Below are 14,254 nucleotides of genomic sequence, written 5' to 3'. Positions count from 1 at the left end.
TCTATCCCCTCACTTTCAGTCTGTATGTGTCCCTAGGTCTGAGGTGGCTCTCTTGTAGACAGCATATATACGGGTCTTGTTTTTGTATCCATTCAGCCAGTCTGTGTGTTTTGGTTGGAGCATTTAATCCATTTACATTTAAGTTAGTTATAGATATGTATGTTCCTCTTACCAATTTCTTAATTTTCTTGTGTTTGTTATTGTAGGTCTTTTCCTTCCCTTGTGTTTCCTGCCTAGAGAAGTTCCTTTAGCATTTGTTGTAAAGCTGGTTTGGGGGTGCTGAATTGTCTTAACTTTTGCTTGTCTGTAAAGGTTTTAATTTCTCTGTCAAATCTGAATCAGATCCTTGCTGGGTAGAATAATCTTGGTTGTAGCTTTTTCCCTTTAATCCCTTTAAATATGTCTTGCCTTTCCCTTCTGGCTTGAAGAATTTCTGCTGAAAGATCAACTGTTAACCTTGTGGGGATTCCCTTGAATGTTATTTGTTTCTTTTCCCTTGCTGCTTTTAACATATTTTCTTTTATTTAATTTTTGATAGTTTGATTAATATGTCTTGGCATGTTTCTCCTTGGGTTTATCCTGTATGGGACTCTGTGCTTTCTGGACTTGATTGACTATTACCTTTCCCATATTAGGGAACTTTTCAACTTTAATCTTTTCAAATATTTTCTCAGTCCCTTTTTTTCTGTTCTTCTTCTGGGACCCCTTTAATTTGAGTGTTGGTGTGTTTAATGGTGTCCCAGAAGTCTCTGAGACTGTCCTCAATTATTTTCATCCTTTTTTCTTTATTTTGCTCTGCAGCAGTTATTTCCACTATTTTATCTTCCAGGTCACTTATCCATTCTTCTGCCTCAGTTATTCTGCTATTGATTCCTTCTAGAAAATTTTAGTTTCATTTCTTTTGTTGTTGATCATTGTTTGTTTAGTTCTTTAGCTCTTTAGTTCTTCTGGGTCCTTGTTAAATGCTTCTTGTATTTTCTCCATTCTAGTTCCAAGATTGTAGATCATCTTTAGTATCATTACTCTGGATTCTCTTTCAGGTAGACTGGCTATTTCCTCTTCATTTGTTTGGTCTGGTGGGTTTTTACCTTGGTCCTTCATCTGTTGTGTATTTCTCTGTCTTCTCATTTTGCTTAACTTACTGTGTTTGGGGGTCTCCTTTTCACAGGCTGCAGGTTTGTAGTTCCTGTTGTTTTTGCTGTCTCCCCCAGTGTGTAGAGTTGGTTCAGTGGGTTGTGTAGGCTTTCTGGTGGATGGGATTGGTGTCTGTATTCTGGTGGATGAAGGTGGATCTTGTCCTTCTGGTGGGCAGGACCACGTCGGGTGGTGTGTTTTGGGGTGTCTGTGAACTTATTATGATTTTAGGCAGCCTGTCTGCTAATGGGTGGTGTTGTGTTCCTGTCTTGCTAGTTGTTTGCCATGGAGTGTCCAGCACTGTAGCTTGCTGGTTATTGAGTGGAGCTGGGTCTTAACTTTGAGATGGACATCTCTGGGAGAGTTTTTTACCTTTTGATATTACATTGGGCTGAGAGGTCTCTGGTGAACGAGTGTCCTGAACTCAACTCTCACATCTCAGAGGCTCAAGCCTGACACCCAGCTGGAGCAACAAGACCCTGTCAGCCACTCAGCTCAGAAGGAAAAAAGGAAGGAAGGAAGGAAGGAAAGAAGGAAGGAAGGGAGGGAGGGAGGGAAAGAAAAAAATATTATTAAAATCAAAAATATAAAAACATAATAAAAAAGGAAAGAAAGAAAGAAGAAAGCAACCAAACCAAGAAACAAATCCACCAATGATAACATCTAAAAAAAAAAAAAGCAACAAACAAACAAAAAATGGACAGACAGAACTCTAGGACAAATGGTAAAAACAAAGCTGTACAGACAAAATCACACAAAGAAGCATACCCATACACACTCACAAAAGAAGGAAATATATATATATATATATTAAAAAGAAGAGAACAACCAAATCAATAAACAAATCTACCAATGATAATAATCTCTAAATACTAAGCTAAAATAAACATAAAACCAGAAACAAATTAGATGCAGAAAGCAAACCCCAAGTCTACAGTTGCTCCCAAAGTCCACCGCCTCAATTTTGGGATGATTCATTGTCTATTCAGTTATGCCACAGATACAGTGTACATCAAGTTGATTGTGGAGATTTAATCTGCTGCTCCTGAGGCTTCTGGTAGAAATTTCCCTTTCTCTTCTTTGTTCGCACAGTTCCTGGGTTTCAGCTTTGGATTTGGCCCCACCTCTGCATGTAGGTCGCCTGAGGGCATCTGTTCTTCGCTCAGACAGGACAGGGTTCAAGTAGCAGGTGATTAGGGGGCTCTGGCTCACTCAGGCCGGGGAGAGGGTGGAGTACAGAATGCCGGGCGAGACTGCAGCAACAGAGGCCAGTGTGGTGTTGCAACAGCCTGGGCACCGTGTGTTCTCCTGGGGAAGTTGTCCCTGGATCATGGGACCCTGGCAGTGGCGGACTGCACAGGCTCCTGGGAGGGGAGCTGTGGATAGTGACCTGTGCCTGCACACAGGCTTCTTGGTGGTGGCAGCAGCAGCCTTAGCATCTCATGCCCATCTCTGGTTCCCGCACTGATAGCTGTGGCTTGCACCCATCTCTGGAGCTTGTTTAGGCGGTGCTCTGCATCTCCTCTCCTCGTGTACCCCAAAACAATGGTCTCTTGCCTCTTAGGCAGTTCCATACTTTTCCCCAGACTCCCTCCTGGCTATCTCTGGCACACTAGCCCCCTTCAGTCTGTGTTCACGCAGCCAACCCCAGTCCTCTCCCTGGTATCTGACCTCTGAAGCCTGAGCCTCATCTCCCAGCCTGCAGACAAGCCTTTCAGGCTGGTGAGTGCTGGTTGGTACCGATCCTCTGTGTAGGAATCTCTCCACTTTGCCCTCTGCATTCCTATTGCCGTGCTCTCCTCCATGGCTCTGAGGCTTCCCCACCACCACCACCCATCCCCTGTCCCCCCCCCCCCCAGTGAAGGGGCTTCCTAGTGTGTGGAAACTTTTCCTCCTTCACCGTTCCCTCCCAGAGGTGCAGGTCCCATCCCTATTCTTTTGTCTTTGTTTTTCTTTTTTTCTTTTGCCTTACCCAGCTACGTGGAGAGTTTGTTGCCTTTTGGGAAGTCTGAGGTCTTCTGCAAGCATTTAGTAGGTGTTCTGCAGGAGTTGTTCCACATGAAGATATATTTTTGTTGTATTTGTGGGGAAGAAGGTGATCTCCACTTCTTACTCCTCCACCATCTTGAAGGGCCCTCCTTGTCATCTATTCTTAACATAAGTTTGTAAGAAGCATACCTATTTATTTAATCACTAGGTCAGACTACATAATAATAATATATTCTGTTTGAACATACCAGAAAGTAGCAGTGTATCTCATTATGAATATTTTGTTGAACATAGCTAATATTCTATCATTTTTTCAGCAGTTGAAGATTTAAATCCAGATTTAAGGTTTTTAATACCTTACTTCTCTGAAATATATGTGTGCATTATTAGGTAGCTCTGATACACACTTTAGTTGTTTTTTCTACAAATATTGTCCGACAAAAATGAACATTTAACCTGGGCATAACAAAATATCAGGGTCTACCATTATTATATAAAATTACTTTGAAAAGAAACAAAAGTTAAATTTCTTATTTTAATAGGCTGGCCTATATTCATTACATTATAAAATAGATCTCATATGAATCTCAGATAAGAGTTAATGTATGAAAATCTGGCCTAGCTTCTACAGATTTGTAATAAAATTGTTACTCTATTAAATTCTCCTAGAATGCTCTTTCTATAAAATTCATAAAGCATCCTTTGTTTTTGTAGCTTTACATTTGTTTTGTTTAAAATTCTACATTGGGTTTTCCCTTTCAGAACTACCAAAATCATTGCAAATACTATATGTAAAGCATTTGTGATACTTTCTTCTCTAGGATTGTTCCATTAGTAAATGCATTATCATCAAGAATTCATCTTCTGTCTCAGTTCTCTACTAGAAATGCTGACAAATGATTTACTTTTTTATTTAGTTTGGAAGGAGGAAAAATAATGGAGCTGAGGTTGTGACATTGAGAGCAGACTTAAAAAAATTACTTGCAAGAACTTTTAGTTCCCTTTTCCAACACTAACAGTTCTCTGATTCTATGATTATTGTGTACTTATTTTCTCTATGACAAATGCTTCTTTATGTTTTTAGCAGTGAATGTACATGTAGACATCTCTAGAATTCAAATAATCAGATCATCTACTGTGTACTTCCAGGCTCCATTTTGCCCTCCATCCTTTGTTCCACCAACTTTCCAAATTATGCTAGCATTACAGAGGGCTCATTATGCTGTACCTGCCATCTGCAATGGCTTCCTGTTTATCCTCTTCTTGCTTAGTTGCTTTTGACCTCTGCAACACTGAGACTTCATACTTGACCTGAGATAATATCCAGCGTGAAGAAAAGCAAAGCTGCATTGTACAGGAAAAAAAATGACCAGATAGCTGATAACTGGATATGGGACAGTGATTTATCTCTCAAATAAAAGTCTGTTTGACATGCCAATCATATTGCTATAATAAAACATCAGAGGTAACACCTTGCGGTACTTATCCTTATATGCATTTACCAAAGACACTTAAAAGATGTAAATAACTTATAAGTGTGGAAAAGTGTCTTCTGCATAGCAGTGTTTGGATATTTACATGGTTATTCAACTCATGTTTCTTGGAACAACTGCATCCCACCTTTAGCATTTACCTCGGCATTATACCCCTTTTTAGCTCTTTCCTGTGCAGATGTATGTTTTGTCGGAAGGCAAGAATAGGTATACATCTTCAGGTTTTTGAATTGCAGGCTTTTGACTCTACAGACAAATGGTTCATCAAACCATGTTGTTATCTTCATAGTTGGTAGAAGATGAATTGTGTAGTGTAAGTGGAAGCCTGAGTACAAGTTACTGAAATCTTGCCTGGCTGCAAAAGTACATTCAGTGCTTGAAAAGCCCGTATGCTTTTCTCTTTTGAAAGAATATATCTTAAACAAACTAAAATGTGCTCTTTGATAGTCTTATGGCAATGCTGTTAGCTGTGATAGGATGATAATATTAGATTTGATTGACCTTTGTGAATTATCTCAATACAAATTTTGGCCTTTGAATACTAGAGTCCATGGGCCCTGCTATTTAAGTAACACTATCATTCTGCATCAATGTGCTCAAAAATTAGATTGGGGAAATATTAATGGACAGTTTCCTATTCAAATTTAGCTTATTCATGAGTTTAATTTTTTCTGGAATTTAAAACAATTTAAACTGATAGCATATCATAATTGACTTGAGATAATACAGTGTGAAGAAAAGCATAACCACATTTTACAGGAAAATAGCTAGATGGCTGAGAATTGAATTTGTAACTTTATGAAGGCTGGTTTTCATTCCAGATACTTCCTCTACCTCCAAGAGCTACTGCTTATATATTTCAAGTGTTCCAGCATACCAAGAAAGAATTTCTGATTTTAACACCCACCCAGTATGTTGAATCCTTAGAGTGATAATATCTACATTCAGAAGATTAATTCAGTTTCAAGAAAGGAAGAGAAGTAATTCCAAAACAACAATGATTTGTTTTAATTTATGTTAACCCACAATATTGAGAACTGCCAATTGTAAGGCACTGTGCTAAGTGCTTTGGAAACATAACTAATGCAAAAGGCTTGGTTTCTACCTTTAAGAAGTTTATTATCTAAGAGAAAAAATATGCACAAATAGTTGTTCCTCATCATTTATCTCGGGCACCTCTGAGCTTCTCAATATTGAAAATAATACAGTTCTTAATAGAATGGGGAAAATTCTTTAGTGGCCACATATCACAGAATCAATCTTCAAGATTGTGAAGAAAATTAGCATTTATCAAGGGTAAGCAGCCCATCTGATGCAAAGAAATAGAGTTTTCTCCAAGTTACACATTCATTTTATGTGAATTCCAAATACGCTTAACTAATTTTTGGAAAACATTTTGATGATTTTTCAGCTACTGGTTTCCCTAAGCAATGTTACTGTGGCCATATGTGAAATCTATGTCTTGACACAAAGCAGCATTCTCTAAGTGTGGAGAGAAACAAACATCACCAAATGGGATTTTCACTCTAAGTCCTTTTAAGGTGATCACTTCCAGTGCAATGGGGAGTGGCTGGCTGACCCCCGGGGTGCTCTTCAGGGGTTTGTGAGTGAAAGGAAGGCTGTGCTGTGCGTGTCCACTTTCACATTCTCACACCATGTGCAGGGAGCTCCTTCCCACCTCCCTGGTCTCCTACCACCAAACCAGTGCATCCAAACCCTATTCCTGAGATCAGCCTTTCTTTTTTTTTTTTCCTTCATAAATTTATTTATTTATTTATTTATTTATTTATTTATTTATTTATTTAGGCTGTGTTGGGTCTTCGTTTCTGTGCGAGGGCTTTCTCTAGTTGCGGCGAGTGGGGGCCACTCTTCATCGTGGTGCGCGGGCCTCTCACTCTCACGGCCTCTCTTGTTGCAGAGCACAGGCTCCAGACGCGCAGGCTCAGTAGTTGTGGCTCACGGGCTGAGTTGCTCCGCGGCATGTGGCATCTTCCCAGACCAGGGCTCGAACCCGTATCCCCTGCATTGGCAGGCAGATTCTCAACCACTGCACCACCAGGGAAGCCCAGTCAGCCTTTCTTATACTTCCTGTCGTCGTTCTATCCCTTGTCCTCTTTCCTCTGACACCAGTCCACAACACCAGCAAAATGATAGCCTGAGAGAAATCAGCAAGTGTGTGTGTGTGTGTGTGTGTGTGTGTGTGTGTGTGTGTGTGGTGGGGCGGGGGGGGAGCTTAAGTGACAAGACTCACAAGCAAAAAATCTTCAGGGCTCCTGTTAACCTCTGAGCTGCAGTGTGAGGAATGGTGGCCTTGATCTCTCCCTCACCAATTTAGAACCTAGTATCAAGACAACTCTAAAGTAGAACAAACACTAGGAATAAAAGAAAGGCCATGGTCCAAGTGGCACAGAGGGAAGTTTCTGCTTGAATCAGCATTCGCTTCTGCAGTATTGGAGGTCATCAGTAATTCCTTCGCCAGTGCTCGTGTTCAGCACAATTATCGTGCTATGCTAAGCACAGCAGAGGTCTCACACTCCTGTAAGATGAGATGCCCAGAGAAAGAGAAGACTGGAGATGTTTAAAGATTTGTTTCTTACATGGCTTTAATTTGAAATCCTTTCATTCTGAAGATGTCTGGATACTGAGATAGAGCGAATGAAAGCAGTACATTCCTGTTACAGATTCAGCCAAGCATCTCCCTTCTTTGAAAGGCTTAATCAGCACACTCAGGAACAAGATGTGAGACATCTTGAGGCACTGCTTCCCTGTCAGCTGAAAGATCAATAAAATGCAGACGCCATTCTTTGCCACGCTCCAGAAAATGAATTTGCAGAGTGAGAAGAACTTCACTTTGAAGCTATTTTATTTGCATGTGAACTTGGCAAAGGCAGAGAAGTCGCTCTGGGGACAGCATGTGAGGCTTGGCCCCAACTGGCCCTGTTGCTCTTGCTCAGCCTTCCAGGTGACATCACTCACTTGCTCAGTTCATCTGAATAGCAGGGCCTCAGGTCAGAGGCATTTCCAGGCCACTCAGACAATTCAGGCAAAGCAGTTATTTAACTGATTATGTAAATGACACCTAAAAGCCTTTGGTAATCGTTGTTGGTTGGACTCATTAATTTAGGGTTATTGTTGAATCTGGCAAAAGCAAGAACAATACCAAAGATACATAAACACAGCTCTTATGGTCAGGAAATGTAGACCACCATGTCCTACTGCCATATTTGACAGTGATCAAATTGCCACTGGTCCCACTCTAAGGGTAACGGTGGACAATTTCAGAAATACCTGGTTGCTTTGTGGCAACTAGTTGAAAGAGAAGTAACCCATTTGACTGCCAGTCCATTTTTTTTTTTTTCTTCTGGAAGAAATGCGTTCCCTCTTTACTCAGCATGTAAACAATGTCTAAAGGCTTCAGAATCTGTGTACTCTTGAGAGACTAAGTGAAATAATTTTTTAATTTTAAAATAAATTACACAAATAAAATGTTACAATGTTAGCTGTAATTTTTACTGTTTATTTACCTTTTATATTTATTTGAAGATTAATTGTCTGCTAAGAATGAGGCTTGCTGCTGGATACTATGTGGGATATAATCCCTGTCTACAAAGGGGCTCCCCATTTTGTGGGACAGCAGATGTACACACATGGATGAGCCATGGGACAAGGAAGTTCTGGATGTGGCCTCAGCTTAGAGGCAGGTTTTCAATTTTCAATCCTGTCCCTGCAGCCTGGTTGATGTGAAGGTAGCCCATAGGGTTCTGCATGGTAATAGCAGGTGAGACTAAAACAGGTCCCCTCAAATGCAATCCACCAGCGAGAATAATTTTTGAGAAAATTTTAAGGAAGGAATTAGATTCAAAGGTGTTATTTGTGAGACATGGCCAATCCCTTAACTGGGAGCTGCTATCTGCTATTTACTATCTGTCACCCTGGAAGATACTCCATTTCTCTCTTCCATTCTACATCTAATTCATACTAGCTCTGCTCAATTTTAACTTCTAAGTATGCTTTGAACTCTTCTTCTTTTCCATTTCTCTTTCAGACCTGCATCATTTTTCACGTGGACCATGGTAGTACCTTGCTATTTGGCCATAGTTTTGTCCCCTCTTAAGTCATTTATATTAAGTGACAATATCACCATAGTTAGAATCCTTCAAAAGCTCCCCATCACTAATAGAATCAATTTTTTCTCAGCAAAATAATCTAGGCTATCTCTGCTTCTTCATCCCATCGTTGACTATCCTCTGACCAGCCCATCTTGGTCTAGTAATACTGATCTGCCTCTACGTCCCTAATCATACCAGGCTGTTTCCTATCTCTCTGTCTGCCCTCCCTTTCTTCTTCACTATGTTAATCCCTACTCTATTCAAGGAAGTCTTTCCCTGAAGCCCAAGCTGGCTTATAATTCCCTCTCCCATTCTCCCAGGGAATCCTGTGCATCCAACATCACAGCCTCTACTTTATTATATTAAAATGTTTCCTTCAGAAAACCAGTGCAGTAAATCTAGTTCAGTAGCTGACTTCTGTTTCTCACTCAGAGATCAGATTTATGTCACCTCTCAGAAAGGCCATCTCTGATCATCTCATACTCCCACCTGGTTCACCCTTTTTTTTTCTTTCACTTATCACTTCATGGTTTATTTAAATGTTTGTGTATAGTTTGTCTCTCCACTAGAATATGAACTCTGAGAGCTGAGACTTTTTCTGCCTTGTTCATCCCTGTATCTCCACTGCCTGGAAAAGTGCTTGGTATATAGTAGGCCTTTAATGAATATGCATTTTTCAAAACTGAATTTAATGAATGGAGAATGGATGGATGGATGGATATATTGATGAATAGATGGGCATGTAGTAAGAGGTCAATAAATTAGTCAAGACTGAATAAACCTATCCATATTAGATAAGCAGTATATAGGCCAATAATGGTAGTAGGTCAATTTTTTAACACCTGTAAAGGGACACAGACCACCATAATACCTCAATATTTACTTCTGTGACTCACTGCCACAGACTGTTGTCTACTATTTTAAGGTATGCCAATTTGTGAAAGCTCTGTCATATCCTAAGTACCACTAGTAATATTCTACATGTTTCCTTCATGTTAATTTTCCTATCTTCTATCCTAGTATGTTTATACACACATCCCCATATAAAAACACAGAAGAAAAAGAAATTCAGAATCAACTTTTAAAGAATTACTGAACTCTTCATTCTATCAATTGACATTATTTTCTATTTGTGCACAGAGCATTTGGCTTAAATTCTAGACTCATCTTTTATGAGTTTAACTTCCCTCCTCAAAGGTTTCCTCATTTATGAAATAGGTGTGATAATCTTTTTTCCTTGAAATATTATTTTGATTATGTGAGGAAACATATGTGGATGCATTTTTCAAACTTCAGAATGCTCATCTAATATTGTTTTTCAAGTATTATTTCATATCCTTCCCTCACTTATGGATAGTGATAGCAGTGTATATCTCCATATTATCTTTCTTTTAAGCATCTTATTGTTTGCTGCTTAAGGTCACTTAATCTTAGGTGTATAATCATTTGCATTCTGAATTGCAACTCCTTCATTAGTTTTTAATTGTTGCATTTAATAGGACATTGGGGAAGTGGATGGCACAGGCAAAAGGAAATTAGATTTTGAACCTTTTATTATGATGACATCCATTTGACTGTGGTCCAAATGATGAGTGAAGAAAAGCTAGTGTTGTGATAACTTTCCAGTGTGAAATAAAATGTAAGAGTTGGATTTGCTTATTAGTTTGCTGTTTAGGGAAAAAAATAACCCCAACCCAATACCAATATTCAGCACTTATTTATTGAGCTCTTCTTGTGTACAAGCCAAGCCACTGTGAGCATCTAAGCATGCAGCAGTGTAAGATCTGGTGCCTTCTCCACAGGAGCTAAAAGGCCAGGATCACCTCATCTCTAAAGAGAGAAATGCAAGTGGACTTGTAGAACCAAGCTCATTATTCACAATTTATAGTCACAAAGGCAAAGCACTGTTTACCTTTCCTTACCTCACAACTGGTGAATTAGGGGTCACCATAACCACAATTTTTAAAATGAGAAAAATTGAGGACCACTCAATTTTTAAGGAATTAAGCTGATACCTCACAGACTCATGCTTTGGTCAAGAACCCCCCAGAGTCATGTTCCCTCTGCTGGGCTTTAGTGATCAGCAAGGTAAAGTATAGTATGTAAGTGAATGTTACAAAACTTTATTTTAAAAAAAATTGTGACATGTACCAAAATGTTCATAGCAGCCCTATTTACAATAGCCCGGAGATGGAAACAACCTAAGTGTCCATCATCGGATGAATGGGTAAAGAAGATGTGGCACATATATACAATGGAATATTACTCAGCCATAAAAAGAAATGAAATTGAGCTATTTGTAATGAGGTGGATAGACCTAGAGTCTGTCATACAGAGTGAAGTAAGTCAGAAAGAGAAAGACAAATACTGTATGCTAACACATATATATGGAATTTAAGAAAAAAAAATGTCATGAAGAACATAGAGGTAAGACAGGAATACAGACACAGACCTACTAGAGAATGGACTTGAGGATATGGGGAGGGGGAAGGGTAAGCTGTGACAAAGTGAAAGAGCGGCATGGACATATATACACTACCAAACGTAAGGTAGATAGCTAGTGGGAAGCAGCCGCATAGCACAGGGAGATCAGCTCGGTGCTTTGTGACCGCCTGGAGGGGTGGGATAGGGAGGGTGGGAGGGAGACGCAAAAGGGAGGGGATATGGAAACATGTATATGTATAACTGATTAAATTTGTTATAAAGCAAAAAAAAAAATTGTGGAATTGAGGACTGAGAAAAGAAATATTCATCAGTTTGACATCACAACAATGAGATAGCTCATGTGAAAATATTTTGTAAGCTGTGAAGCCCTATATAAGTATAACATGTCAAATTTTTTAAAATTATATTTTATTTGAATGAATGACTGTTGAGGGCATGACAAAGATTGGGAGCCTTATGGCGGAGTAAAAAATTGAAAATATATTTTTTAAATTGCTCATTGGTGTTTGGCCTATATGATAATGCAACTGTTCACAGCCACTGTGTTTGTTGATATAGTAGCTAATAAGGGGAGGTTGGTAGGTTAAGAGTGCTGACAAAGTAGACATACTGAATAGTGTAGTTTGAGGTCTAATTTTGTTTAAAATGGTTACAAATTTGGTGAAGGTATCCAATTCAGCAGAAGGTTTTTAGAAGTAAGCAACTAAATGGTACACAGTTCTTTCTAAGACTAAGCAGTTTAATTAATCAAAGCTGGCTCTCTAACTCTGCCATGCCACTGACTGGCCTACAATAAATGGCCTCCCTGCCTGCTGCATTTTTCCATCCAAACATTGTACAAATCAAGGACAGGCATCCTTGAGACTCTTTTTAATGGCAATATTCTTAAAAAGCCAGGCTCCTGCAGTTGCTTAAAATCAAAGAGCATCATGAAAGTTTCTTAGTGCTTTTAGGAAATCTGTAAAGATCTTGAAGTTTGAAATGCAAAGCAAAGCAAGAGGCCAAAGACTCAACATTTGAGTTTTCAACATTAATTTTTTAGGAATGTGAAAATCAGTTTATTATTGGTGGCTTCTAATACTGCTATTCTAAAAACGAATGGCTTCTTAATTTAATGACTTCAAAGTGATATAGTGCACCTTTATAAAGTGCTAAAGAGTTCTAGATACAATTCTTTAGAAAAGATCTTACTACCTAAATTTAACTTATCAAGTGAATGATTTGTCAACTGTCAATCACAGAGATGCAATTTTTGCTGTATTAATGTCATCTTTACTAATAACAACTGATTAAGATGATTACTTATCCACACATTTTTGTTTTTATAAAAAGTGTTAAAGGTTCTAAATTCATTGGGGAAATGTTAGTAAGTAATGTGCTTAGAACTACTTATTATCTGAGCTTGGAATAGAAAAAAGAAACATGTTTACACCTAGTGAAAAAAATGGTTACCAGTGAGAAACATCTTAGTAACTTTTTAAAATATTATAGTCCAATGGTAAAGTTCTTCCTTTCATATTTGCAATCTCAATCTGAGTGTAAACATTTAATTACTGACAATCATTAGACTTCAATAGTAATTAAAATCTAAAATATGCTTGGTAGCAATCACTGATCAAGTTGACTTATAAACACTAACATTTAATAACAGCAGTATGCTTCTTTCATATTTTCAGGAATTCTAGTATGTTATTATAGTGTATTTTATAATAGAATTATATTTATTTTACAAATCTAATTTTGCAGTAAGTTGAATGTAGTATATGAAATGTTAATGAAATTAAGAAAACAAGGTATTACTTTTCATTATATCATATTATTTTTTCTGAATTTTCAAAACTGAATTCACAATAAATGTACTTTCTGGTGAAATTTTAGGAAATAATTAAGAAATTCGAATTTATACGATATGTGGTACATATATAATTTTTAGATTGATTTATCTTCATTTCTAATCTTAAAATCTAAACACATTTGGTATCCGAGAGTATATTATTTGAGTATATTATGCTTTAATCTTAGTATTTAAAATTTTTATTAGGAAATTTATCTTGAATTTCCAAGTTGCAAATTTAAAGAACAATAAAAGAAAAAAGCTAAAATGTCTGTGTAGAATCCCGATTGGTAGAGTTGTGGATTTCAAAATATAAATATTTTAATATCTTGATTTACTGAGTGGTATTTATACTGCTCTATATAATGTCTGAGTGCTTACCTGCTTATTCTATAAAAATAATTTGTCTACATATTTCCTGTTACTTATAACATATCACAAGTTATTATTATAATAATTTTAAATGTTGACAGATTTACACATTGCCCTTTTTGTGGAAACATAACTGACAGTGGTTATAAAAATTTAACTTAAAAAATTTATAGAAGTGAGAAATGCTAAGTCAGTATGAAAATGATTTTGATACAAACCTCAGACGTAGGCTAGTCAAGAAATAATGGATCAACAGATATTTACTGAGGAATTATGATTTGTGGGGCATGCTAATGGGAATATAAAATATGAGAGAGACCTTTTAAGGACATTACACTTTTCTTAATGTGATCAGCAAAGGATAACAGTACATAACGCAGAATCGCAGTGCAGAAGGGACATGTCTGTTCAGGTGCCACATTCAAAGCAAAGGAAGAAGAGAGTGGCATGAGAGCAAGAATTATTTCCTTCATGTAGTGATCAGTAACAAATCTGTCAATTCCGAGGGGCTTGAATGGCATGATGGTCCACGTTGAAATCAATTTAAAAATATCTCCCATCAAATCTAACAGCCATATTTTGATATGGATTATTTCTAATACATTCAATTTTTTTTTCCTCATTTGTTCCCAGAATGCTCGGGCCCATTGGGAATTGAAGGTGGAATCATTTCAAATCAGCAAATCACGGCTTCATCTACCCACCGAGCTCTTTTTGGACTCCAGAAATGGTATCCCTACTATGCACGTCTTAATAAGAAGGGGCTTATAAATGCCTGGACAGCTGCAGAAAATGACAGATGGCCATGGATTCAGGTAACAGATGGGATGGAACAAGGTTACTGGCAGGGAATGACCAGAGTCATTTCACAAAGAAGA

The 14,254-nt window shown here is 38.0% G+C and overlaps 1 protein-coding gene across 3 annotated transcripts in view; it reads left to right on the top strand.

The window, feature by feature from the left end:
- EDIL3 (EGF like repeats and discoidin domains 3) overlaps positions 1 to 14,254 on the top strand; it is a 428,938-nt gene that overhangs the window by 265,095 nt on the left and 149,589 nt on the right. For all 3 annotated transcript variants that reach the window (XM_081232430.1, XM_081232432.1, XM_081232431.1), the window contains one exon: positions 14,010 to 14,191. In XM_081232430.1, coding sequence (XP_081088556.1) covers positions 14,010 to 14,191 — 182 coding nt within the window. The remainder of the gene's footprint in view (positions 1 to 14,009; positions 14,192 to 14,254) is intronic.

Source organism: Mesoplodon bidens, assembly GCF_964165515.1.
Source record: "Mesoplodon bidens genome assembly, chromosome: 4".
Classification (NCBI taxonomy): Eukaryota; Metazoa; Chordata; class Mammalia; order Artiodactyla; family Ziphiidae; genus Mesoplodon; species Mesoplodon bidens.
This window is presented reverse-complemented; position numbering and strand designations above follow the sequence as displayed.